Source organism: Heptranchias perlo, chromosome 32 (assembly GCF_035084215.1).
Source record: "Heptranchias perlo isolate sHepPer1 chromosome 32, sHepPer1.hap1, whole genome shotgun sequence".
Classification (NCBI taxonomy): domain Eukaryota; kingdom Metazoa; phylum Chordata; class Chondrichthyes; order Hexanchiformes; family Hexanchidae; genus Heptranchias; species Heptranchias perlo.
Window position 1 is genome coordinate 4,492,758 of NC_090356.1, and position 24,498 is coordinate 4,517,255.

General features: G+C 45.9%; 1 protein-coding gene across 1 annotated transcript; it reads right to left on the minus strand.

Annotated features, from left to right (window-relative positions):
* Nucleotides 1-278: 278 nt before the first annotated feature.
* On the minus strand, nt 279-24,372 carry LOC137300811 (probable glutamate receptor). The gene is made up of 11 exons (XM_067970068.1): nt 24,264-24,372; nt 22,005-22,081; nt 16,832-16,863; nt 15,515-15,574; nt 13,680-13,862; nt 11,424-11,650; nt 10,061-10,158; nt 8,580-8,797; nt 6,943-7,168; nt 5,219-5,463; nt 279-2,909 (listed from the first exon to the last, which is right to left on the minus strand). The coding sequence occupies exons 2-11, from the start codon at nt 22,069-22,071 to the stop codon at nt 2,826-2,828; spliced, it is 1,440 nt and encodes a 479-aa protein (XP_067826169.1). The 5' UTR covers nt 22,072-22,081; nt 24,264-24,372; the 3' UTR covers nt 279-2,825.
* Between the last annotated feature and the right edge of the window lie 126 nt (nt 24,373-24,498).

Below are 24,498 nucleotides of genomic sequence, written 5' to 3' on the forward strand. Positions count from 1 at the left end.
CTCTTTGTCCAATCTGTCTATCCTAAAGTTTTGAAAACGTCTGTCACACTTCAAAGTTTCAGCTATTTACAGAAAGGTAGCCACCATTTCATGTTAGGTTTCATCTCGCTGACCCTGCAAATGAACAACCTTTTTTAAAAAAACCTCCCCTAAGTTAAGGTGCATCAACCTTGTTTATAATAAATAAAGCTCTTTATTGTTTAAACAAGACTGCAAAACTCATAAGTAAAGTCACAAGTAAAATATAAAATATTAAATACTAACTTTTTAAAAAAGATGTATTTAGTAAAAGCATATTCTGTGTTGCAGTGCAAGATTTTATTAGACAATGAGTAAAATCAACACTGATTACTTGACAGGAATGTTATTACTGAGTATTATACAAACAAGTAATAGGTAAAAAAGGCATGCAGGCTTTTTTAAAAGAAAATTATTTTCATTTAAGCTGAGGGATGTTAGTGCTGGAGAATGGAACACTGTCCTATTTCAGGCACCCAGTGTTCCTAGGCATAACACTGCTAGATGCAGATTAAAGCTTCTTTTGCTCTGCCCAACAATGTACCTCAGTCCCAACCTCAGAAGAGTACCCCTGTACTGCACTAGTGTGACATGTTTGCAATTTTTGGCAGCAACCATTCTTTGGCCTGTCCGAGTGACATAACCAATTCGTGCTTAGGCTTGGTTTTGTAATGTAGACCAGTACCCACTAAGAACTGGATCGAAACTGCCCAAACCCATTTCACATTGGACCCTTTCATCCCATCAGTCCAGGTTGGATTTGAACCCAGCGCCTAGAGGCAAGAGGCCAGTGACTAACCCAGTGTACCAGCCTACTCCAGGAATTTACAACCTCTGTTATCTACCAGTGCTGACTTTAGAAACCTTTAGCCCTGTTCCTCGCAGTCCAACTGTATTGGCGTAGTAATATACTTCATTGCTTCTCACCATTTCTACAGTGAAGTATCATGCCCTTCCCTCCCAAAGTGGTTTGCCCTTATAGGTAAACAACATCTTGTATCTATAAAGTGCCTTTAATGTTGTAAAAATGTCTCGAGATGCTTCATAGGAGTGATTATCAAACAAGGAAAGCCAAGCCACATAGGGAGATATTAGGACAGGTGACCAAAAGCTTGGTCAAAGAGGTAGGTTTTAAGGAGCGTCTTAATGAAGGAGAGAGAAGTGGAGAGGTTTAGGGAGGGAATTCCAGAGATTAGGGCCCAGGCAGCTAAAGGCACGGCCGCCAATGGTTGTTCACCACCAGCTTCTGCAGTGTGGATTCAAATCAGTGCCAGGTGAGTACAAACTACTTAGATGCTATCTGATTGGGGATTGGTGGTACTTGTGTAGTTTTTGGGGGGAGAGAAAAGTGATTGTACAGACCAATTTACTGTGAGACTGTTGCAGCCGCGTTCTAACCTCCACAAAATTAACACCCAGTGTTGGGTCCAACTGTCCGAAGACCTGTTCCAAAATTTGACTCTGTTGATTGTGTATTGTTAAATTAGAAATAACGGGGCCGATTCTGCACCCAGAACAATTGTGTGGGTGCAGAATCGGGTTTGCTTTTTTTTCTTTGAGTGCTCATTTAGATAGGGAGCATTGGAAGCTTCATCTTAAAAGGGAGCATGCCTTGTGTGTGCTTTTCTAATGTTTGCTTTTACCGCTGTATTGTTTTTGACAGATTTTGTTTCCATTTTTCAAATTTTTTTTAACTCCTTATGGTAAGTTTGTTTTTAAAGTGACTCAAATGCAGCATTTCATGGTTGAGGTGGTATAAGATGTCGGTAGTCTCACCCAGGAGTTCAGCAGGCACCAGATCATATCTGCAAACCTTGGCACACCTACCTGCCACTAACCAAGGACAACTGCCTCTACTTGTTCCCAGTCAGCACAAAGCCAGTTGTAGAATTTTGCCACCAGCAGCGAGGATATCTGTAACCAAGTTGCAATTAGGGCAGCGCTACCAGTGGCTAGCAAGATTACCAGTGTTTTCAACAGTTATTACTGTGGCTCATTCCTGGACAGCATTCCTGGGGGCAGAATTCGTGGAATTAATCAGGAAGTGCCTGTTTAAGGGACATTAGGGTGAATTTACATCATCACTGCCTCGGTGGTAACCTGACGGAGCGGATCGTCTGCCTGTTATGGATCCCGTCCGATTTTTGTTCCATTGATTTCAGTGTTAAAATCAAAGCACGTCGCACTACCTCCTCCTATAACTCATTCTTCATTATGGAACTCCTCACCTCTCCCAGTCTTGCTTTCTTCCGACAATCTAAAGACTTTAATTGACGCCAAGCGTGGATTTCAATCACTACTTGCTCATTTATCTCATCTATCGTATTCTTTTCAACCTTGATGGTGCATTGCACTATATGGATCATGGCTCATTACCTTGGTTTCTCAATTTTAAAAAAGTCATACAGTAAGGTGTGGAATAGCGATGAAGCAGTAGAGGCTGGAGGGTAGTTAAAGGTTCCAATGTCAAGACTGCATTTGAATTAATTGGTTTGAAAACTCTTCTTTCCTGACTTTTACCCATGCAATTAATTTCCACATTGCCCGACTTGGCTTTGATTTCCAAAGCTGTTATTTGCTCTCTCAAGCAATTCAACCCTTTAAGTTTCAGTTTTTAGTTACGAGATAATCAATAATAGTCTCCATCAGAGTCGGGAGTTCAGATATGTGCTGTAATTTTCAAGGTTAGCATTAATGTAAGAATATTATTTTTGGTTAAATTCAATTTTCATATAAACTTGTGTTGGGAGAAGGAGGGAAGTGGGTTAGTTGGGATCATGAGTGAACAGCCATCTTCATTGTGGTCCTCAGGCCTTGGTCTTTTTATTGGCCTCACTTTGCCCTTTAAGTCGAAGATTAAGTTCTTCAGTGAAGACGTTGCAACAGGATTTCTGTAAGTGAGCAAAGATAGAGAAAAACAGAAGACAAGCCATGAAAAGATGTACTAAGGTTGAGTCAAATGAAAGTCAATTTTAATGACGTCCTTTCCAATTTTGTCACCCAAACCCCTCAAGCTCCCAAGTCAGGGGTACAACAATGCAGGAAGGCACCCCTCGAACTGCATGAAATTTTCTATTGCTTACACCAGCCATTCTAGTAGCATCTCAAAGTGAGATTGCCAACAAATGCCAATTTAAGGAGACGTGGTTCTCAGATGTGACTCCAATCTGAGACGTGGTCTAGTGCTTCCACCTCTGCAGAGACTGACCTTGGGCTGCCACCACGCTGACCTTTGACCCCTTTTTAGGGGTGAATTTCTCCCTCTGCCCCCACCCCCCCCCCCCCTCCTTTTGCCCTTGTTGGAGTTTTGGTTGACCTTTGATAACAGTGGGCTGGGAAGAGCCGGGAGTCCAGGCTTCATTGCTGTTGATGAAAGGACCACGCTCTTATCAGGCCAATCCCGCGGTAGGCTGCAGAACCCCCTCCCCCCAATCTGATCAGGGCTGGGGTGAAAGTCATCGTGGGACGTCATTATTCAAAGTACAAAATGCAGGGTGGAGATTACAGATTTGGAGAAGTCATTAACCAAAGTGCAAAAAAAAGTAGGGCAATTCCGTGCTCATCACTCACTAGGATCTGGGTTGATGTTGCCCAAACTTGATTTCACACAAAAACATTACCACCAGAAGCCAGAGGAGACGTTCACCCAACAACCTTGGCACCGAATCCCAATCTTTTGTTTGATGCCAAGTTTCTCCAAGATCCTTACAAATACATTGTGCTATCCCATTTTCTCAGGGCTAGTGTCTTCCAGCATATCTCTAAAGGGCATAGGGTCATGAGATGTAGGCTGCTTAATTTTCTACTGTGTTACAGGTAGATTAAAGCATGCCACTGAGGAATGTATTCACATCCAACCATATTATTTTCTTGATGCTTTTTTCCACTCCTGAAGGCATAGGCTCCTTGCTTGAGGTACAGTCATTTATAGTACCTATCCAACTGCTCCATTCTTTGTGTGTGAAATCAGACTGAGCAGCACATTTGAGCCCAATCCTGTGCTTGTCAAATGTCACAGATGCACAATTTCCTGCAGGGGTCAGTAGATCTTGATTTGGAGTGGGAACCCAGGCTGTTATTTTTTCCCCCTTCCTCTCCCCAGCTCAGGCACAAAGTCCCATCAGTGCCTCCCTAAGATTAGCTACAACCCAGAAATTGAATCTGGTCCTTCCTGGTCTATATTACCAGCTATTTATTAGATAAAATGGGAGCGGCCATAAAAAGTAGGGAACAAAGGGACCAGTTGTACAGCATCTGGCTAAACTGGACCAGAGAGTGGGAGAAGTAGCAAAGTGATTTAGAAAAATGCAAAGTCATGAAAGTGGGGATGTGAAACCAACAGTGGGAGTGGAAAATAAATGGGAACAGGTTACAGGAAATAACACAGGATTTTAGTGGAAAATATGAAACCGGCAGCTCAATATGACGTGAAAAAGGCAAATAGAATCTTAGGATACAGCACAAGTGCCGGGGAGTGACAGCTTGTATAGAGGCCTGTCCCACTCCACCTTGAGTCCTGCATACAGCTCTGGGCTCCGTACCACAGTGAGGGACATCCTGGACTTGGAGGGAGTACAAGGAAAAGCAAGTAAGTTGATAAATGGGATTGGGCACCTGAGCTATGAGGAAATGTATAACTACAGTTGGGTCTGATTGTTTTCCTTTCCCTTTTATCATCTGGAGATCTCTTTGTATTGTACACCTTCCTGGGTTGAGAGAGTTGCCCGGAGACCCTGGTCTCGGCCTCAAATCCATCTACACATAGCTGCAAGAATGGTGTGTGAGAGAGAGAGGGAGGGCGAATGTGTGTCTGGGAGAGAGATGATGTGTAAGTGAGAGAGTGTGTATGCATGTGAAAGAGGGTGTGTGGGAGAGGATATGTGTGTGCACATGCGCTTTAGAAAATGTGAGAGTGGGATTGTGTAAGAGTGTGTGAAAGTGAGGATGTGTGTATCTGAGAGAGAGAGAGAGAGAGATGAATGCTACGTGTGGTTGACCTTTCCCCCTTACCCTCTGGGAAAGTGCATGGCATCAGCTGCCTCCGCCTGCAGCTGGCTCTGGAATACGAGGCTGGGGTACCGTGGAGCAGTATGTTGGAGCTTTGCCTTCTTACCCCATATGCTGCAAGGTGTAGAGAAATCGGGAACAGGAGGAGAAAACAGCTTTTGCTGGGGGGGGTGGGAATTAATAAAATACATACATCCTGATCAGCCTTTTTTCTTGATTTGATAGCCAACTCAATGCAAGCGATGACCAAGGCCAATGACAATCCAATTGCTAGAAAGAGGAAGGTGCCTCCGATCTGGTTTAGCTTCAGCGGACTCCATTGTGCTGAATCTTCATCACTACACGAAGATCTCCACCATTTGGTCTTCAACTGCTGCAGGATTCCAGACTCCACAAACTCCAAAATGGCAAGAGTTAAATTGTCTCTGAGTGGATCACCTTTGGCCCAAAAACAAAACAAAGCATAATGTATTCCTGATTCAAAATTTATAGTTAAATTAAACTGGACCTGTGAAAATAGAGGTCAAGAGATTGGGGTTGAGGCATGGAATATTGAGTAGGAAGGAACATTTATACAGTACCATTCACAACCTCAGGACATCCCAAAGCACTTCAAAGCTAATGATGTACTTTCTTGTGAACTACAGTTGCTGTTGTAATGTAGGGAAACAGGGTGGTTAATTTGTTGACCAGAACTGCTCCCCGCTCTTCCAGTAGTGCCATTGGATCTTTTAAATCCACCTGAGAGGGCAGACAGGGCCTCGGTTTGAAAGATGGCACCTCCGACAGTACTGCATTGAAGTGTCAGCCTAGATTATGTGTTCAAACCTCTGGAGTGGGACTTAGAACCCACAATCTTCTCACTCAGAGGCAAGAGTGTTACCACTGAGCCAATGCTTACACCATTGGGGCTGATAATGCCACCCTCAGCCCTGTGGTGCTTCTATACAGCGGGCATTAGTGCCCTGCATTAGGGGGCACTGATGCCAAGTACCTGGTCACCTACCATGGGCTAGGCATGTTATGGGCTGGTGATTGCCCCATAATGTGCTTGGAATATCTGGCCAGTGCTGCAAATGCTCAGCACCAATATGGATATGGTGAGCTCTTGAAGTTTAATGGGGTGACTTGCTGCCAGTAGATTCTGGCGAATCCAGCCTTTCGGATGAGATGTTAAACCGAGGCCCCACCTGCCCTCTCGGACATAAAAGATCCCGCGGCATTATTTCGAAGAGCATTTAAACAACACTGTTCATACCTCAGGACATCCCAAAGCACTTCACAGCCAATGTGAAATCGATGCAGTAATTGTGCCAGAGAATTAAATATCCAAATGAATGTTTCAGTGCAACTAGAGAAACTTGGGCTTTTCAGCCTAGAATGGAGGGGTCTGAGAAGTGATCTTATGGAGGTATGTAAGATTGTTAAGGGTATAGAAAAAGCTAACTCAGAATATTACTTTAAATTAAAGGGAATGATTAGTGACACCATGCAGCCACGTCTGGTTTCTGGGTCATCAGATGATGCCACTTCTTGGTCAGTCCCTCTGATGATATCACTTCCTCCCATAAGGTTCAAACTTGCTGGAGCTCAGTAAGTTAAACCGTGGGGGTAGAACTAGAGGATAGCAGTTCAAACTAGTAAAAGGTCATTTTCAAAAAAATCCCGCCAACTATATTTTAATTTCAAGTGATTATTTTTGCAGTAAATGTTAAACATGAACTCCAGTAATCAATGGTCGATGACGTAACTTGAGAAATCTAACAGGGAAACTCTCCACCTGTCTAAATAAACCAGCTCAAGGGTCTTTTACCATCCAATTGGTTTAACAGGAAGGAGCCAGCACAGGCATGATGGGCCAAATGGCCTCCTTCTTCACTGTAAGATTCCATGATTCTGTTCTACGATGCAACTCACCGGGGCGAGTGGCAATTCCATAACCCCTCATGGCCGCAAGGTCTGGGACCTTCATCAAGTTGCAGTGCTCTGCGACAGCCAGGTCTATCGCTGACGATTCGCCAATTAGGGCGTAGTTAGAGTTGAGCACCCGTTGCACTCCTTCCTCCGTCGAACGGACCAGCACAGAATCACTTTTACTGCTCATTGTTGCATAGATTTTAGAGAAGGCTGCGATTTTTGATTGCTGCCAGGATATCAAAGAGAGGAGCATTCATATTAACAAAGGATATATTCATTAATAGAGAGGTAATCAGAAACAGGAAAAAGCAGGTCAGACTTATCTTTTGTTTCTTTACTTGTCCCATTATCATCCCCTTTTGCCTTGCACCATCGTCCCTTTTGTCATTTAATCACTCCTGCCCTCCACCCTACCACAGACCTTCCCCTTTTGTTCTTTCCCTGCTCCCACCCTTTTCCCTGGCTCTGTGTTTGCTTAAAAGCTGTTCATCTTTAACATCTTCCAGTTCTGATGAAAGGTCTTCGAACTGAAACGTTAACTCTGTTTCTCTCTCCACAGATGCTGCCTGACTTGCTGAGTGCTTTCCAGCATTTTCTGTTTTTATTTCAGATTTCCAGCATCCGCAGTATTTTGCTTTTGTGGAAGAGATCAAGGTTTGGGTAATTGGGCTCGTCTTCACTTGTTGGCCGCTGAACTGCGTTTCATTGTTGGGTTATTAGGCTCCAATGATGGGTAATTAAGTTGGACCTTATTAGTTGACAACTAGTCTGACTTCAGTCTTAGTTACCCAAGCATTCTTCATTGATGGTTACTAAGCTGCTCTTCACTGGTTACCTGGGTGCTTCTAATCGTTAAGTTATTGGGCTTCAAGAGTCCTTGATTTCTGTTTTCATTCTGGGGATGTGGGCGTCTCTCGCAAGGCTGGCATTTATTGCCCATCTCTAGTTACCCTGAGAAGGTGGTGGTGGGCCGCCTCCTTGAACCACTGAGTGGTTTGCTAGGCCACTTAAGAGGGCAGGTAAGAGTCAACCACATTGGTATGGGATGGGAGTCACATATAAAGATGGCAGGTTTCCTTCCCTGAAGGATGTTAGTGAACCAGTTGGCTTTTTACGACAATCCAACAGTTTCATGATCACTTTTACTGATCCCAGCTTTTTATTCCCAGATTTTCTAAAAAACTGAATTCAAATTCTCAAACTGCTATAGTGGGATTTGAACTCACACCTAGGACTAGTCCAGGCCTCCGGATTACTTGTCCAGTAACATAACTACTATGCTACTGTACCCTGAATTATTGGTTGCTAACTAAGTTGTCTCCCTCCCAAAACCCTTCCACATTGCTACTCCTCACTGTGTTTCAAAGTCTCCTCAAAGCCTATCTTTCCAACCATGCTTTGGGTCACCAATCTGAACCTCTCTTTTACTGCTCAATGTTCACACCTCCTCTGTGAACCGCCCTGCGATGTGAAAGGTGCTGCACAAGTACAGGTTGTGATAGGAAAACCTGTCCAATTGAGTATGAGACCAGGCTCTCCAAGGTCGGCATCCAATGTTCTACTGACTCTCCTCTCCTGAATGCTGGCAGGAGCTGGGTTGAGAAGATGCAATGGTGGCGCTGGGCAGCAGCACGTACCTTGAAGAACGCGAATGTGGAGCCACCGTACACTGTGCCGTACTCAATTTCACTTTGTTTTGCAAGGTCATTGAAGGACGTGATGACTGGTCTCCGGTTCTCCGAGTTCAATGAGGCTGCAAAACTGGTCGTGTATGCGACCAGGAGAACGATGACAAACAGCCACCAGATTGTGCCGATGATGCGTGTGGACAGGGCTCTGGGATGTGGCTCCGCACCTATTGGAGAACAATAAGGGTACGTTTTTCATAGAATTGCACAGAATGTACAGCACCGAAACAGGCCATTCGGCCCAACTGGTCCATGCCGGCGTTTATGCTCCACACGAGCATCCTCTCAGCCTACTTCATCCAACCCTATCTACATATCATTCTGTTCCTTTCTCCCTCATATATTTAATGAGCTTCCCCTTAAATGCATCTCTGCTATTCGTCTCAGCTACTACTTGTGGTAGCAAGCTCCACATGCTAACCACTCTTTGGATAAAGAAATTTCTCCTGAATTCTATATTGGATTTATTGGTGACTATCTCATATTTACGGCCCCTAGGTTTGCTCTCCCCCCACAAGTGGAAACATCTTCTCTACATCTACCCTATCAAACCCCTTTGATAATCTAAAAGACCTCTATTAGGTCACCCCTCAGCCCTTTCGTTTCTAGAGAAAAGAGCCCCAGCCTGTTCAATCTTTCCTGATAAGTATAACCTCTCAGTTCTGATATCATCCCTGTAAACCTTTTTGCACTTTCTTCAGTGTCTCCAAATCCTTTTTGTAATACGGAGACCAGAACTGTTCACAGTACTCCAACCTCCAATATTCTCTCCTCCTCTCCTGAAGGCATCGACTGGGGTTAAGTAGGCTGGGGTACAGCTCTGTGACCATCAGCCACCTTCTGGTGTCAGCCTTAATGTGTGAACCCAGACAGGCTATTCTACCATGAATAGTGGCTGCTGTGGCTCAGTGGGCTGCACTCTTGCCTCTGAGTCAGAAGGTTGTGGGTTCAATGCCTACTCCAGGGAACTTAAGTACAGAATCTTGGCTGACATTCCCAGTGCAGTACTGAGGGAGCACTGCACTGTTGGAGACTACTATTACTGATGATGAACAGGCTCTCCTTGGGAGGGATTTACTAACTTTTCTCACCTGAATCCAGGTAAGAACTGGGGCCATGTGAAAATCAATAGGTTTGAAGCATAGAAATTGAGGGGATTTTTGTGCGATGTGTCATGTCGCTTACCTTGGCGATCAGATGCGAGGGTGGGTTGGAAGGTCAGATCAGCCGTGATCTAATCGAGTGGCGGAACAGGCTCGAGGGGCTGAATGGCCTCTTCCTGTTCCTATGTGCCTGAGGTCAGCACTGACTGGGCCATTTACCCAACGGCCAAATCAAACCGTGGAAAATATGACCAGCTGTAGGACGGAGTCCAGGCCCGTTCACGCCCACTGACAGCTGCTGATGGTCAGCACTTAGAGATTCTTTACCTTGTAGAGTGAGAGCTCCGACTCCAAACCAGAAACTGTCGAGCAGAGAGAAGCGACTGCTTGCAACCTCGGGCTCACTCCATTCATTGGGGCTCAGTCTGCAAAAATATAAGAGTCACATCACACACTGGGTATATGGTCGAATAAAAACATATAGCATCTCTCCGAAACAATAATACACATAAAAAAATAGACTTTGCCCCCCTTCTATTTTTATAACATTAACTTTTAAAATGCAATATTTACTTTCTTTTATCTAACCCATGTTGTATCTGCTCTGGGAGTGTTTGATGGGACAGTGTAAAGGGAGCTTTACTCTGTATCTAACCTGTGCTGTACCTGCCCTGGGAGTGTTTGATGGGACAGTGTAGAGGGAGCTTTACTCTGTATCTAACCCGTGCTGTACCTGCCCTGGGAGTGTTTGATGGGACAGTGTAGAGGGAGCTTTACTCTGTATCTAACCCGTGCTGTACCTGCCCTGGGAGTGTTTGATGGGACAGTGTAGAGGGAGCTTTACTCTGTATCTAACCCGTGCTGTACCTGTGAAAATTACAAACAGTTGCTATACCAACTACGTTCCAGCCAGTGGCACAGTTGAGCTGCTCGAAGCTACTGTTCTCAGTAGCACCACCAGAAGGGATCAAGTGGTAGAGCAGCTCTGTCCGCTGTTTGCTGTTTTGGTAAAGCTCCCTCTATAGTGCCTGAAATAACTTGCCTTAAGACCAACCTGTTAAGAACACCCCTAGCTCCACCTGTGTGACCTTTCCCTTTCTTGTACAGACCATCATTATGACCTCTCTTATTGAAGTTGACAATTAGCTCCGTGCTATGGGCAGGTTTACATTGTGGAGTCACTGGGAACTGGCGTGAAATGATCCAAACTCAACTCACAAATCATTGTTGGCCTTTCATCCCATGAGGTGTGGCTAGATTTGAGCCATGTTCCAGAGGTCCCAGTGCCTAGTTTGCCTCACATCTCTCCCTTGTCCCTCCAACTCACCTTCCACAGGGTGATCCCAAAATAATTGATGATTCATAGGAATAACTTGAGGTGTGGCATCATTCTGTGCCAGCTGGGGAAAGTGGGATGGATTTGGAGGGAGGAAAATAACATGGAAGATATCAAGTACAGGGGTGCAAAAAAATGTCCTTCCATTTCTCCTTTCTTCCTCCTTTTCTTCTTTCCCTCTCTCCTTTCTTCTTTCCTTCTCTCCCTCTCTCCTTTCTTCTTTCCTTCTCTCCTTCCCTCCCTCATTTCCTTCCTTTCTTCTTTCTCTCCCTCTTAACAGGAATCCGATCTCGCTGGTACTGCAAGCCACCATACTTTGTTCAGAACTAAACCCAATAAACTTTTGAAGAATACCTTGCTGCGAGAAACAGGCAGAAGCAGGTCACCACATAGGCGATGAAAAGGCTGAGCCAGGTCTCGGCGGAGAATGGGCTCAGGAACTGGAACAGACTGGGGCTCTGGGAGTTGGAGTCCTTCCGCAACAGGATGCCGATCCCCACGGACATGAAAGGGCGGGTGAAGCCAAATTCTTTCTCGCGCTCTCTGGTGATGGTCAGTGGAGCGATGGCCACATCTGCCTCCTGCCAAGAGTCAACCGGAGGGGGTGAAAGTTACAATACTATTTCCTACTTTCACCTTTCTCTCCCGACAGCAGACCTGCACTTACACAAAACCTTTAACATCGCGAAAAAAAAAGTCCCATCGGATCCTGACCCTCGGCAGAGGGAGCCCCCATAGATGGTCTACCTCACCCAAATGGTGGCAGGACAAGTTGAGAAGGCTGTTTTAAAAAAAAAAGCATATGGGATCCTGGGCTTTATTAATAGAGGCATAGAGTACAAAAGCAAAAGGTTTATGCTAAACCTTTATAAAACACTGGTTAAGCCTCAGCTGGAGTACTGTGTTCAATTCTGGGCACCGCACTTTAGGAAGGATGTCAAGGCCTTAGAGAGGGTGCAGAAGAGATTTACTGGAATGGTGCCAGGGATGAGGGACTTCAGTTATGTGGAGAGACTGGAGCAGCTGGGGCTGTTCTCCTTAGAATAGAGAAGGGTAAGAGCAGATTTGATAGAGATGTTCAAAATCATGAAAGGTTTTGATAGAGTAAATAAGGAGAAACTGTTTCCAGTGGCAGAAGGAGCGGTAACCTGAGGACACAGATTTAAGGTAATTGGCAAAAGAACCAGAGGCGACGTGAGGAAACACTTTTTTATGCAACGAGTTGTGATGACCTGGAATGCACGGTCTGAAAGGGCGGTGGAAGCAGATTCAATAGTAACTTTCAAAAGGGAATTGGATAAATACTTGAAAAGGAAAAGTTTACAGGGTTATGGGGAAAGAGCAGGGGAATGGGACTAATTGGATAGCTCTTTCAAAGAGCCAGCACCGGCACAATGGGCTGAATGGCCTCCTTCAGTGCTGTACCTACTATGACACCATGAAATGACCATTCCTTACGTGTTGTCCCAGACAGTGAGTGTTGGGGGCTATTTCACAATGGAGGACACTTTCCAATCCAGCAGGCTTCACTAGGTAATGATCAGGAGCAGGACCCCTTGCCTGACTTTTCTCTCCACAAAGCCACGGGCACTGAGGCCAATTGTAGGAGCTGTGTGCAGTCTCGGCAAGTCCTTTCTGTAACTGAAGGAGTTGTTGACCAACCCAAAGCATCCCTATTCCCGTAGCTCGCAGAGGGAGGCGTGGGCCACCAGTTCTGTGACCTTAGGTCACCTCTCCGCACAGTCATTGCACTTTGCTTCTCGTGCTCCGCGCTGCTCCCAAAAGAGTGCCTTTAAATTTTGTATCCCTCTCTCTTTCACTGTCTTTATTGTTTCCAGTGTATACGCTGTCGTTTTCAACCTGTACTGATCCACAGAGGGTTAAGTGTGGCTTTTTCACAGCCTGGGGGACGTGTCTACTCTTCCCAAAATTAATAGTGCTGCTTAGTGCTGAAGGGAATTTCCCTGCCATTCCCATCCTGATCTTACCAGGGCTGTTGTGTGGCAGGAACTGAGACCAGCCACGGTGCTTCTATCCAAAAAAAATCATGAATCTGGCTCCTCTCCGCTCAGCACAGATTGGAAACTCGGTGACCTGTGGAGGAGGAGGGGTGGAGCCCCAACTCACCACAATCCACTAGTGCCAACCCATGGATAGGGAAGATCAACTTACTTGTCAAATTAAAGGGGTACGGTAACATAGTGTTTATGTTCCTGGACTAGTAATCCAGAGGCCTGGACTTATAATTTGAATTCTGGTATCTGTATAAGTTAAGTGATCATGAAGCTGTCGGATTGTTGTAAAAACCCCAACTGGTTCATTCATGTCCTTTAGGGAAGGAAACCTGCCGTCCTTATCTGGTCTGGGCCTACATGTGACTCCAGTCCCCACGCCAACATGATTGGCTCTCAACTGCCCTCCGAAGTGGCCTAGTAAGACACTCAAGTTGTATCAAAACCACCACAAAGAATGAGACCTTCACCACACGGACTGCAGCGGTTCAAGTAGGCGGCTCACCACCACCTCCTCCAGGGGCAACTAGGGATGGGCAATGTGTGCCGGCCTTGCCAGTGACGCCCACATCCCAAGAATGAAATAAGAGAAACTTACTTGTTTCATCAATTCCCCCAGCATTCCGTTCCACCTGCCGTCTTCCAGTTTCCTCCCGTAGAAACCGTCCTCCACGAGGTTGACTTCGTAGCGGAACTTGAACTTTTCTGCGAATAATTGAAGCAGGTCGATGCAGTATCCTTCCAACCCTCCCGTAGGCTTGGCCATTATAAATGGCTTTTGCTTTTAAATGGAAACATCAAGAAAACCCCCATTAGGATCTTGATGGAACCCATCCTACCAGTTGCTAACTGTAAATGTTCACTCAAACATAATTTGACCGAGTGTGGCACCAAGGAGCCCGAGTAAAATTGATGTCAATGGGAATCAGGGGGAAAGCTCTCCAATGGCTGGAGTCATACCTAGCACAAAGGAAGATGGCAGTAGTTGTTGGAGGCCAATCATCTCAGCCCCAGGACATTGCTGCAGGAGTTCCTCAGGGCAGTGTCCTCGGCCCAACCATCTTCAGCTGCTTCATCAATGACCTTCCCTCCATCATAAGGTCAGAAATGGGGATGTTCGCTGATGACTGCACAGTGTTCAGTTCCATTCGCAACCCCTCAAATAATGAAGCAGTCCGAGCCCGCATGCAGCACGACCTAGACAACATCCAGGCTTGGGCTGATATGTGGCAAGTAACATTCACACCAGACAAGTGCCAGGCAATGACCATCTCCAACAAGAGAGAGTCTAACCACCTCCCCTTGATATTCAACGGCATTACCATCGCCGAATCCCCCACCATCATCATCCTGGGGGTCACCATTGACCAGAAACTTAACTGGACCAGCCATATAAATACTGTGGCTACAAGAGCAGGTCAGAGGCTGGGTATTCTGCTGTGAGTGACTCACCTCCTGACTCCCCAAAGCCTTTCCACCATCTACAAGGCACAAGTCAGGAGTGTGATGGAATACTCTCCACTTGCCTGGATGAGTGCAGCTTCAACAACACTCAAAAAGCTCGACACCATCCAGGACAAAGCAGCCCGCTTGATTGGCACCCCATCCACCACCCTAAACATTCACTCCCTTCACCACCGGCGCACTGTGGCTGTAGTGTGTACCATCCACAGGATGCACTGCAGCAACTCGCCAAGGCTTCTTTGACAGCATCTCCCAAACCCACGACCTCTACCACCTAGAAGGACAAGAGCAGCAGGCACCTCTGTGAAGGCCTAGAATTCCTGTTGTTCAAAACATCCAAATGGGGACTGGATGGAGCAGTGGCTTAGTGCACCATTCTTTCTATCTCTGAATACACCTCGAACTGATGGATGAAAGTTTTTGTTTCTTTGTTGACCTTTTTGAAGTAAGTTTGGGCCTGCCTCACCCGAGTTTCTAGTGTGTGAGGTTCACAGACAATCCCATCATTTAACATTAATCAGCGAGCTCACTCAGAGAAACTAATTCCATTTCCCCCCTCCCCCTGCTACAGCAGCCTTCCTTGTGGCCTGTGTGAGCAAGATTGCCAATTTAGTGGCAGTTTGATGCTGTGGGTCCATGTCCACTGGGAGCTGGCTAAAGTCATTTCACACAGGAGCCTCAGGGCCGTCAGACAGAGCATCAATCATGAGCTGGATTTGAACCCAGAAACCCAGAGGTGGAAGGCTAGAGTCTAACCAGCCTCGACAGTCAGTCCATGATGTGGACTATTACTTTGCTCTTCATAAGCAGAATTATTAAGGATGTGAGAGGCTGGTTTATCAATCTGCCGGGAAAAGTTCCTGTGTATGATGTTCGACGCGGCCTGGAAATGTATTTGAAATGCGGTGATTGCCGTGGTTTACAGGACCAGTCTGTTGTGCTGCAACATTGTCTTAAAGGATACGTTACCATAATTGTAGTGACCATCAGCGTCTGTTCTGAAAGCTGCCTCCTTTCTCTGTTGTGCACCTGTTGAAAAATAGGAAAAGAAGAATTCTATTGCTGAGGGCTCCTGGTTAGTGAGTGGGATCATTCCCTATCATTGAAGATCTGGTGAAGATTGCCACTTTCTCCTGGATGGTGGTGGTGGGGGGAGATTTAGCAGCACAGAGAAGGTTTAATTTTGGTGATGGAGGGGCTCAATCTTTGAAGTTCTCATCAGCAGGCTTGCTACCTCTCCTGGTTGAGAGGGAAAGTGTGGGTAACTGCCCAGCTCCTTCTGCCAGTGTTGCTCCCCTCCCAATAGGCTTGCAATCAACCTTGGATTATTCCCCTCGGCCCAACTCAGATGAGGAACTTGTATTGTAGGCAAATTGCATGGAAAAATCCCAGTAATCATTCCACGGCATAATGACAAACTATCTACAGTGTTTAGCAGATTATTGGTATTGTGTTTTATAGTTTAATGTATAAATGTTTAAAATGTGATTTGAATATTTAAATGACAAACATAAATGTCAAATTTTACATGTAAATATTTAACTTGAGACTGATATTTAAATACACATGAATATTTAAATGAGCTGTTTATAGATTCATAGAATTATACAGCATAGCAGGAGGCCATTCGGTCCATTGTGCCGATGTTGGTTCTCTGAAAGAGCTATCCAATTAGTCCCATTCCCCTGCTGTTTCCCCATGCCCTTTTAAGTTTTCCTATTGCAAATAATTATCCACTTCCTTTTTAAAAGAACTGCGGTCTAACCATTGACTTGTATAGGTTTAGCATTGCCTCTGTGCTTGTACTGTTTGTCTCTATTTATAAAACCAAGGATCCCATGTGCTTTTTTCAAAGCTTTAAAAACATATCCTCCCCCACTCCTCAATATTTGTGTAAACCCTGAAGCCCTTCTGTTCTCCTCCTTTTACAGTTTCACTATTTAGGTACATGTCCTCTCCTTCTACATCCTCCCAAATCTATCACCTTACATTTCTCCACATTACATTTCACCTTGATATCTATCTGTCCGATCTACTAACCTGTCTGTTTCCTCCTGAGGTCACTTACAGTCCTCTTCACAGTTAACTACACTCCCTATTCATCTACAATTCTAATATTGTGCACATTCCAAGTCATTTATACATATTTACATACAGTGAGAATATTTATATATATATTGAGAATATGTATATATATAGATGGATATGGATATGTATATAATATATGGATATTGAAGATGACACTCTCCCACTGGCCATGGGAGTGTTAAAAGGATGAGTTCTAACCTCTGGAGGGACGTCATGATTCTCTCCAGCACCTGCAAAGAGAAAAGCGACCAATCTTAGGCTGACATCAAAATGGCAAAAAAGCACAAAATCTTATTTGAAATTGAAGAAGTTATTTTTAATAAAAGTAAAATACACAAAGCAATTTTTGTTTCTCCCAGGCTGCAAGTGACGTCGAGCTCCAGTTCCATGGATGCCCGCTGCTCTCCGCGGAGTACCTCGCTCAAGTGGCCACTCTTCACGTACAAGGCTTAAGACAGTGAGTGTGAGCGTGCTATTTTACCATGGGGAGCATCGCGGTCAAGCTTAATCTCATCCTCACCGGACGTCTGTGCATGCTCACTGGGAAACGATGGGGACAGGGACACATTTGCTGTGCTGGGAGTGGGATGGGGGTGTGGGGGGGGGGGGTGGGGTGGGGCGTGGGGAGTGGGGCGGGTGGGGGTGGGAGTGGGGGGTGTTGGCCGTGCGGAGGTTCCGTACGCTGCCCCCGTGTTTTGATAGACAACTAGTAAAACGTAGCAGAACCAAGCGATATACTGTTCTCATTTGACTATCCAGTACGGGGCACTGGTTAGCGATTAACAGCTGATTTTTCTACCCCCCCAAACCCAGCACTATCCCGAACTCAAGAGGTACTGAGCTCAATCGTAGGTCCCCGTCGCTCTGCTGAGCTGAAATCAGTCCAGGCCGGTGATCAAATCTGGAACCTCTTGATCTGTACGGCTCAGGGAGTGAGACTGTTCTAACCGAGAAACAAGACGATGCCCGTTCCCCGCTAACAAAATCACAGGACTGTGCGGCTTAGAATTATAGAATCTTAAAGCACAGAAGGAGGTCATTCGGCCCATCGTGCCTGTGCCGGCTCTTTGAAAGAGCTATCCAATTAGTCCCACTCCCCCCATAGCCCTGCAAATTTTTCCTTATCAAGTATTTATCCACTTCCCTTTGAAAGTTATTACTGAATCTGTTTCCTTTCAGGCAGCGCATTCCAGATCATAACAACTCGCTGCGTAAAAAAAATTCTCCTCGTCTCCACTTTGGTTCTCCTCGTCTCCGCTTTGCCAATTACCTTAAATCTGTGTCCTCTGGTTACATACGAACATGATGGGCAGGAAAAGACCCACTGGTCCATCTAGCCTGTCCTGTACAGTGGTGATACCCCATGCATCATGATACAGATACTCCCCACCCACCCAGAACCGTCTAATCTCCAGCACTGAGGGTTACTGGGTCTCAGATTTCACACTGGATTGTGACCATCACTGCAGATTTATCAGACTGTCCAGGTTTAATTTTCATCCCAGACTTGATACTGGAATTATTACCAATCCTCATGCCAGTTCCTCCTTATTTACTCCATCATAAGGTCAGAAATGGGGATGTTCACTGATGATTGCACAGTGTTCAGTTCCATTCGCAACCCCTCAGTTAATGAAGCAATCCGTGCCCGCATGCAGCAAGACGTGGACAACATCCAGGCTTGGGCTGATAAGTGGCAAGTAACATTCGCGCCAGACAAGTGCCAGACAATGACCATCTCCAACAAGAGAGAGTCTAACCATCTCCCCTTGACATTCAGTGGCATTACCATCACCGAATACCCCACCATCAACATCCTGGGGGTCACCATTGACCAGAAACTTAACTGGACCAGCCACATAAATACTGTGGCTACGAGAGCAGGTCAGAGGCTGGGTATTCTGTGGCGAGTGACTCACCTCCTGACCCCCCAAAGCCTTTCCACCACCTACAAGGCACAAGTCAGGAGTGTGATGGAATACTCTCCACTTGCCTGGATGAGTGCAGCTCCAACAACACTCAAGAAGCTCGACACCATCCAGGACAAAGCAGCCCGTTTGATTGGCACCCCATCCACCACCCTAAACATTCACTCCCTTCACCACTGGCGCACTGTGGCTGCAGTGTGTACCATCCACAGGATGCACTGCAGCAACTCGCCAAGGCTTCTTCGACAGCACCTCCCAAACCCGCGACCTCTACCACCTAGAAGGACAAGAGCAGCAGGCACATGGGAACAACACCACCTGCACGTTCCCCTCCAAGTCACACACCATCCCGACTTGGAAATATATCGCCGTCCCTTCATTGTCGCTGGGTCAAAATCCTGGAACTCCCTTCCTAACAGCACTGTGGGAGAACCGTCACCACACGGACTGCAGCAGTTCAAGAAGGCGGCTCACCACCACCTTCTCAAGGGCAATTGTGGATGGGCAATAAATGCCGGCCTCGCCAGCGACGCCCACATCCCATGAACGAATTTTTAAAAACCTCATAATTTTTTGAACACCTCTATTTTGAAACGTGATTTCCGAGAATGCACCAATAAGGGAGAAAAAAAAGAGGCTTTCCCGTTATTTTGTGTTAAAAGAGGAATTTCACCCACAGTCACAAAGCATTTACCCACTGAGCCATCACCCCTGACCTCTCTACACCTTCGACCCCAATAGAAGGTGGATGAGATGCCATCAGATCTCAGCCCTGTGTCGTGTGACTCTGTGGGAGTCCGGGGAACTTGTCCTAAATGCTCCCTTGTGTGTTTTGTGTTTTTTCAGAATTCCCCAGTGGTTCTCTTCACTCACCCTCCCTCCCTCTCTCTCCCCCTCTCTCTCTCTCTCCCACTCACTTCTGAATCCTTGACAATAAAACTGATAAAACAGCTCGGACTGAACAAGTGAGGCCTTTCACTCTATTCCAAAGAGGAAATTTACAATTGAATGAAGAGCCAGAAAGGAAGCCAGCACGCTGGGACTCTGAATAATTAATAATTTGTTTTAAAAAAAAGACTTGTTTTTGAAAAAAAGAACACAGCTTTGAATTGCAGGGAGGGCCTTCATCACTGCCTGAATCAGATAATGGGCTGAGGATTCACTCGAGGAGAGAGACTGAACGCCAAAGAGTTCCCGGGGTGGGGGTTGGAGCGAGGGTTTTTGCATCCGGTTTCAGACTGGATAGATAACGAGAGCTCGCCCAGAAACGTGTGCAAGACGCTGAGCAAGAGAAACTCTTAACTGAATGGGCTGCAAGGGCGAGACATTAAATAAACCGTCCACATGCTTTTTAACAATTTTTCCAACTTTCCTTTCCAGAAGACGCTGGCTCCTCCCAAGGGAGTACCGCTCTATGGGTTAAAAGACACCTGCTGGTACCCCATCCAGCTTAGCTCACCCTTCACATGGGAGGACTATTCCACTAGGGAGGCATCACAGCTGAACACACTCCTGCTCTCACCCAATGTCCAGCAGGGGGTCACTGGATAAATATTGACCAGGACACCAGGGAGAACTCCCCAGGTCTTCTTCAAATAGTGTCGTGGGAACTCTTACACCCATCGGAGAGGGCAGGTAAGGCCTTGGTTTAACATCTTATCAACAGGACGGTACTTCTGACAGTACAGCACTCCCTCAGTACTGCACTGCGAGTGTCAGCATAGATTGTATGCTTACAGCCTCTGGAGTGGGATTCAAACCCACAACCTTCTGACACAGAGGTGAGAGTGCTACCCACTGATCCAAGGCTGACAATTACAGTCCCTCTCTCACACTAAGCTACCTTTACACTTGTAATAATGGAGCTTCCTTCTTTTCTTTTATTGTGACTTGGCCAATATTTATCTCTCAACCAACATCACTGAAAAGCAAATTATCTGGTCATGACTCCCATGTTGCTGTTGTGGGATCTTGCTGTGTGCAAATTGCAACAGTGACTATGCTTGAAAAAGTACTTCATTGGCTGTAAATCGTGTAGGTCATGTCTGACTAACTTGATTGAATTTTTTTGAGGAGGTAGCAAGGAGGATCGATGAGGGTAACGTGTTTGATGTAGTCTACATGGATTTTATCAAGGCTTTTGACAAGGTCCCACATGGCAGACTGGTCAAAAAAATAAAAGCCCATGGGATCCAAGGGAAAGTAACTAGTTGGATCCAAAATTGGCTCAGTGGCAGGAAGCAAAGGGTAATGGTCGACGGGTGTTTTTGTGACTGGAAGGCTGTTTCCAGTGGGGTCCCGCAGGGCTCGGTACTGGGTCCCTTGCTTTTTGTGGTTTATGTTAATGATTTGGAATTGAATGTGGAGGGCATGATTAAGAAGTTTGCAGATGATACAAAAATTGGCCATGTGGTTGATAGTGAGGAGGAAAGCTGTAGACTGCAGGAAGATATCAATGGATTGGTCAGGTGGGCAGAAAAGTGGCAATCCAGAGAAGTGTGAGGTAATGCATTTGGGGAGGTCAAACAAGGCAAGGGAATGCACAATAAATGGGAGGATACTGAGAGGTGTAGAGGAACAAAGGGACCTTGGAGTGCATGTCCACAGATACCTGAAGGTAGCAGGACAGGTAGATAAGGTGGTTAAGAAGGCATATGGGATACTTTCCTTTATTAGCTGAGGCATAGAATATAAGAACAGGGAAGTTATGCTAGAACTGTATAAAACATTGGTTAGGCCACAGCTTGAGTACTGTGTACAGTTCTGGTCATCACATTACAGGAAGGATGTAATTGCACCAGAGAGGGTGCAGAGGAGATTTACGAGGATGTTGCCAGGGCTGGAGAATTTTAGCTATGAGAAAAGATTGGATAGGCTGGGGTTGTTTTCTTTGGCACAAAGGAGGCTGAGGGGAGATTTATTTAAGGTGTATAAAACTATGATGGGATGAGTTAGAGTGGATAGGGAGGACCTGTTTCCATTAGCAGAGGGGTCAGTGACCGGGGGCATAGATTTAAAGTAATTGGTAGAAAGATTAGAGGGGAGCAGAGGAGAAATGTTTTCACCCAGAGGGTGGTGGGGGGTCTGGAACTCACTGCCTGAAGAGGGTGGTAGAGGCAGAAACCCTCAACTCATTTAAATGTATCTGGATGTGCAGCTGAAGTGCTGTAACCTACAGGGCTACGGACCAAGTGCTGGAAAGTGGGATTAGGCTGGATAGCTCTTTCTCACCCGGAACGGACACGATGGGCCGTATGGCCTCCTTCTATGCCGTAACTTTCTATAATTCTATGATAAAGCGCTTTGGGACGTCCCGAGGTTGTGAAAGGCGCTATATAAATGCAAGTTCTTTCTTTTCATTTCAAAAACTTGAAACTTTCTGATGAATTTAACTGATTCAAATATTTTTTTTTCAATAATCTGCAAAAGACAAGATTTCATACCTGTCCCAGTCATGGCGAAAGACATCAGTACAGTCACAGAGAGCAATAACCTCACGCTGTGCTTCATAGTGATCGACCTAGAATGAGACAAATATAACAGTAAGATAAACAGTGATAAACAGGGCAGGGACAGGGGCAGGGACAGGGGCAGTTGGAGGGCACCAACAACAACTTGCATTTATATAGCGCCTTTAACGTAGTAAACCGTCCCAAGGTGCTTCACAGGAGCGATTATCAAACAAAATTTGACACCGAGCCGCATAAGGAGATATTAGGACAGGTGACCAAAAGCTTGGTCAAAGAGATAGGTTTTAAGGAGCGTCTTAAAGGGGGAGAGGTTTAGGGAGGGAATTCCAGAGCTTAGGGCTGAGGCAGCTGAAGGCACGGCCGCCAATGGTGGAGCGATTAAAATCAGAGACGTGCAAGAGGCAAGAATTGGAGGAGCGCAGAGACCTCGGAGGGCTGTAGGGCTGGAGGAGGTTACACGGCCCTACGTTGGGTGAGACGCAGGACAAAGGTCCCCACTTTTGCTTTCGAGACTGACGTGAAGAGTCAGCACGATTCTCACAAACATGATGCCAAACAGCCGATCCATTTCCAATCAGCAGAAAGGGACTTAAAGCTCGCGAGCAGGAAAACTGCCCTCGGGGGGCAGGGAGAGCACTCAGTGTTGTCGGGTTTGGTTCCCCAAGTGTTGCACGGTTAGGGCTGTGGGATCCTATCATCTGGAAAAGCAAACTCTGAAAATAGCAAGGGCGGCTCTGGGTTGAATTACAGGATGTGGTTTCACTGCCAGAAGACCATCAGGGACCTGTGAACAGTGGTGTAGTGGTGATGTTACTACACCAGTAACCCAGAGGCCTAAACTAATAATCCAGAGAATGTGAGTTCAGTTCCCACTGTGATAGTTTAAAAAGTCAGTATCAGTAAAAGTGACCATGAAACTATCAGATTATTGTAAAAACCAAACTGGTTCACTAATATCCTTTAGGGAAGGAAACCTGCTCTCCTTTCCCACTCTGGTCTATATGTGACTCCAGTCTCATTTTTTTTGTGACTAGTAAATTTGCCATATTTGCACATTTTAATTTAACGGTGCGTGTAAATTTATCACGAATTTAGTTTCCCATGAATTTAGATTTACGTAGACTGTGTTTGTGTGTCACCCGTGGCCCAGTGATAGCACTCTTGCTTCTGAGTTCGAAGGCTGTGGGTTCAACACCTGCTCCAGAAATTTGAGCATTTTAATCTAGGCTGACACTTCACTGCAGCACTGAGGGAGTGCTGCACTGTCGGAGGTGCCGTCTCTCGGATGAGACATTAAACCGAGGCCTCGTCTGCCCTCCCACGGCAATATGTCTTTATCCCTCAACCAACATCACTAAAACAAATTATCATAGATTCTCACAGCATAGAAGGAGGCCATTTGGCCCATCGTGCCTATGCCGGCTCTTTGAAAACTATCCAGTTAGTCCCACTCTCCTGCTCTTTCCCCATAGCCCTGCAATTTTTTTCTTTTCAAGTATAAATCCAATTCCCTTTTGAAAGTTATTATTGCCCTTTCAGGCAGTTCATTCCAGATCATTACAACTTGCTGCGTAAAAAAATTTCTCCTCATCTCCCCTTGTTGGACCTTGCTGTGCACAAATTAGCTGTCGCATTTCCCTGCATTACAGCAGTTAGTGCACTTTACCGGCTGTGAAGCACTTTGGGATGTCCTGAGGTCATGAAAGGCGCTATATAAATGTTAGTTCTTCCTTTACTGCATTTCTGGCAAGTGTTGGCAGCCCCAGGTGTGAACATTTCCCAGTGTCTGGTATCTTGGAAGTTCAGGTGCGCTGTGGGTTCCCATTTCTCAAGCTCCGTACCTGCACCCTCCCAGATCGCCCTCCGATCTTCCTTGAGAGGGAAGCGCCCATCCTAAGGTCAATGGGATTAACTTTAACCTAACCCTCTGCTCGGGAATCCAATGGGATTGGGTGGAATGCCCAATATTGACTTCAATGGAGAGTAAAATCGGGCGGTGGGCGGGGGATGGGCGTTAAAAGGCAGCGTTGCACCTGATCCCTTCGGTTTTCTGACGGGCGTGTTAGGTTAAAATTGCCCCGACTCTCCCCTTACACCGAGGCTGGGCTGAGATCACGAATTCAGCGTGTGGGGCAAGTTTTCAAGGTGAACCCAAATGTTTCTGCTCTGTCCCCACCGTCCCCCCCCCAAGCTCTGAATTAAACTATAGATCACTCAAAATCAGTAACTTACTCAGTCGTAGATGCAACGTCAAAAAAAAAGAACTGCAGAGTTCCTCACTTTAGAAAACACATCTCACTTTAGGAACAGAGTGAAGAATGAATTATTTCTCTCCTTTACGCTCCCTATCCAACTTACGAATGATTAGCATCAGCTGGGATTTAAATGAAGGGAGTTTGGGGCGGGGGAGGGAGTGGGTGGAATTGAGCTCTCCAGGGGTGGGGTTTGGGATGTTTGGGAGGAGCTG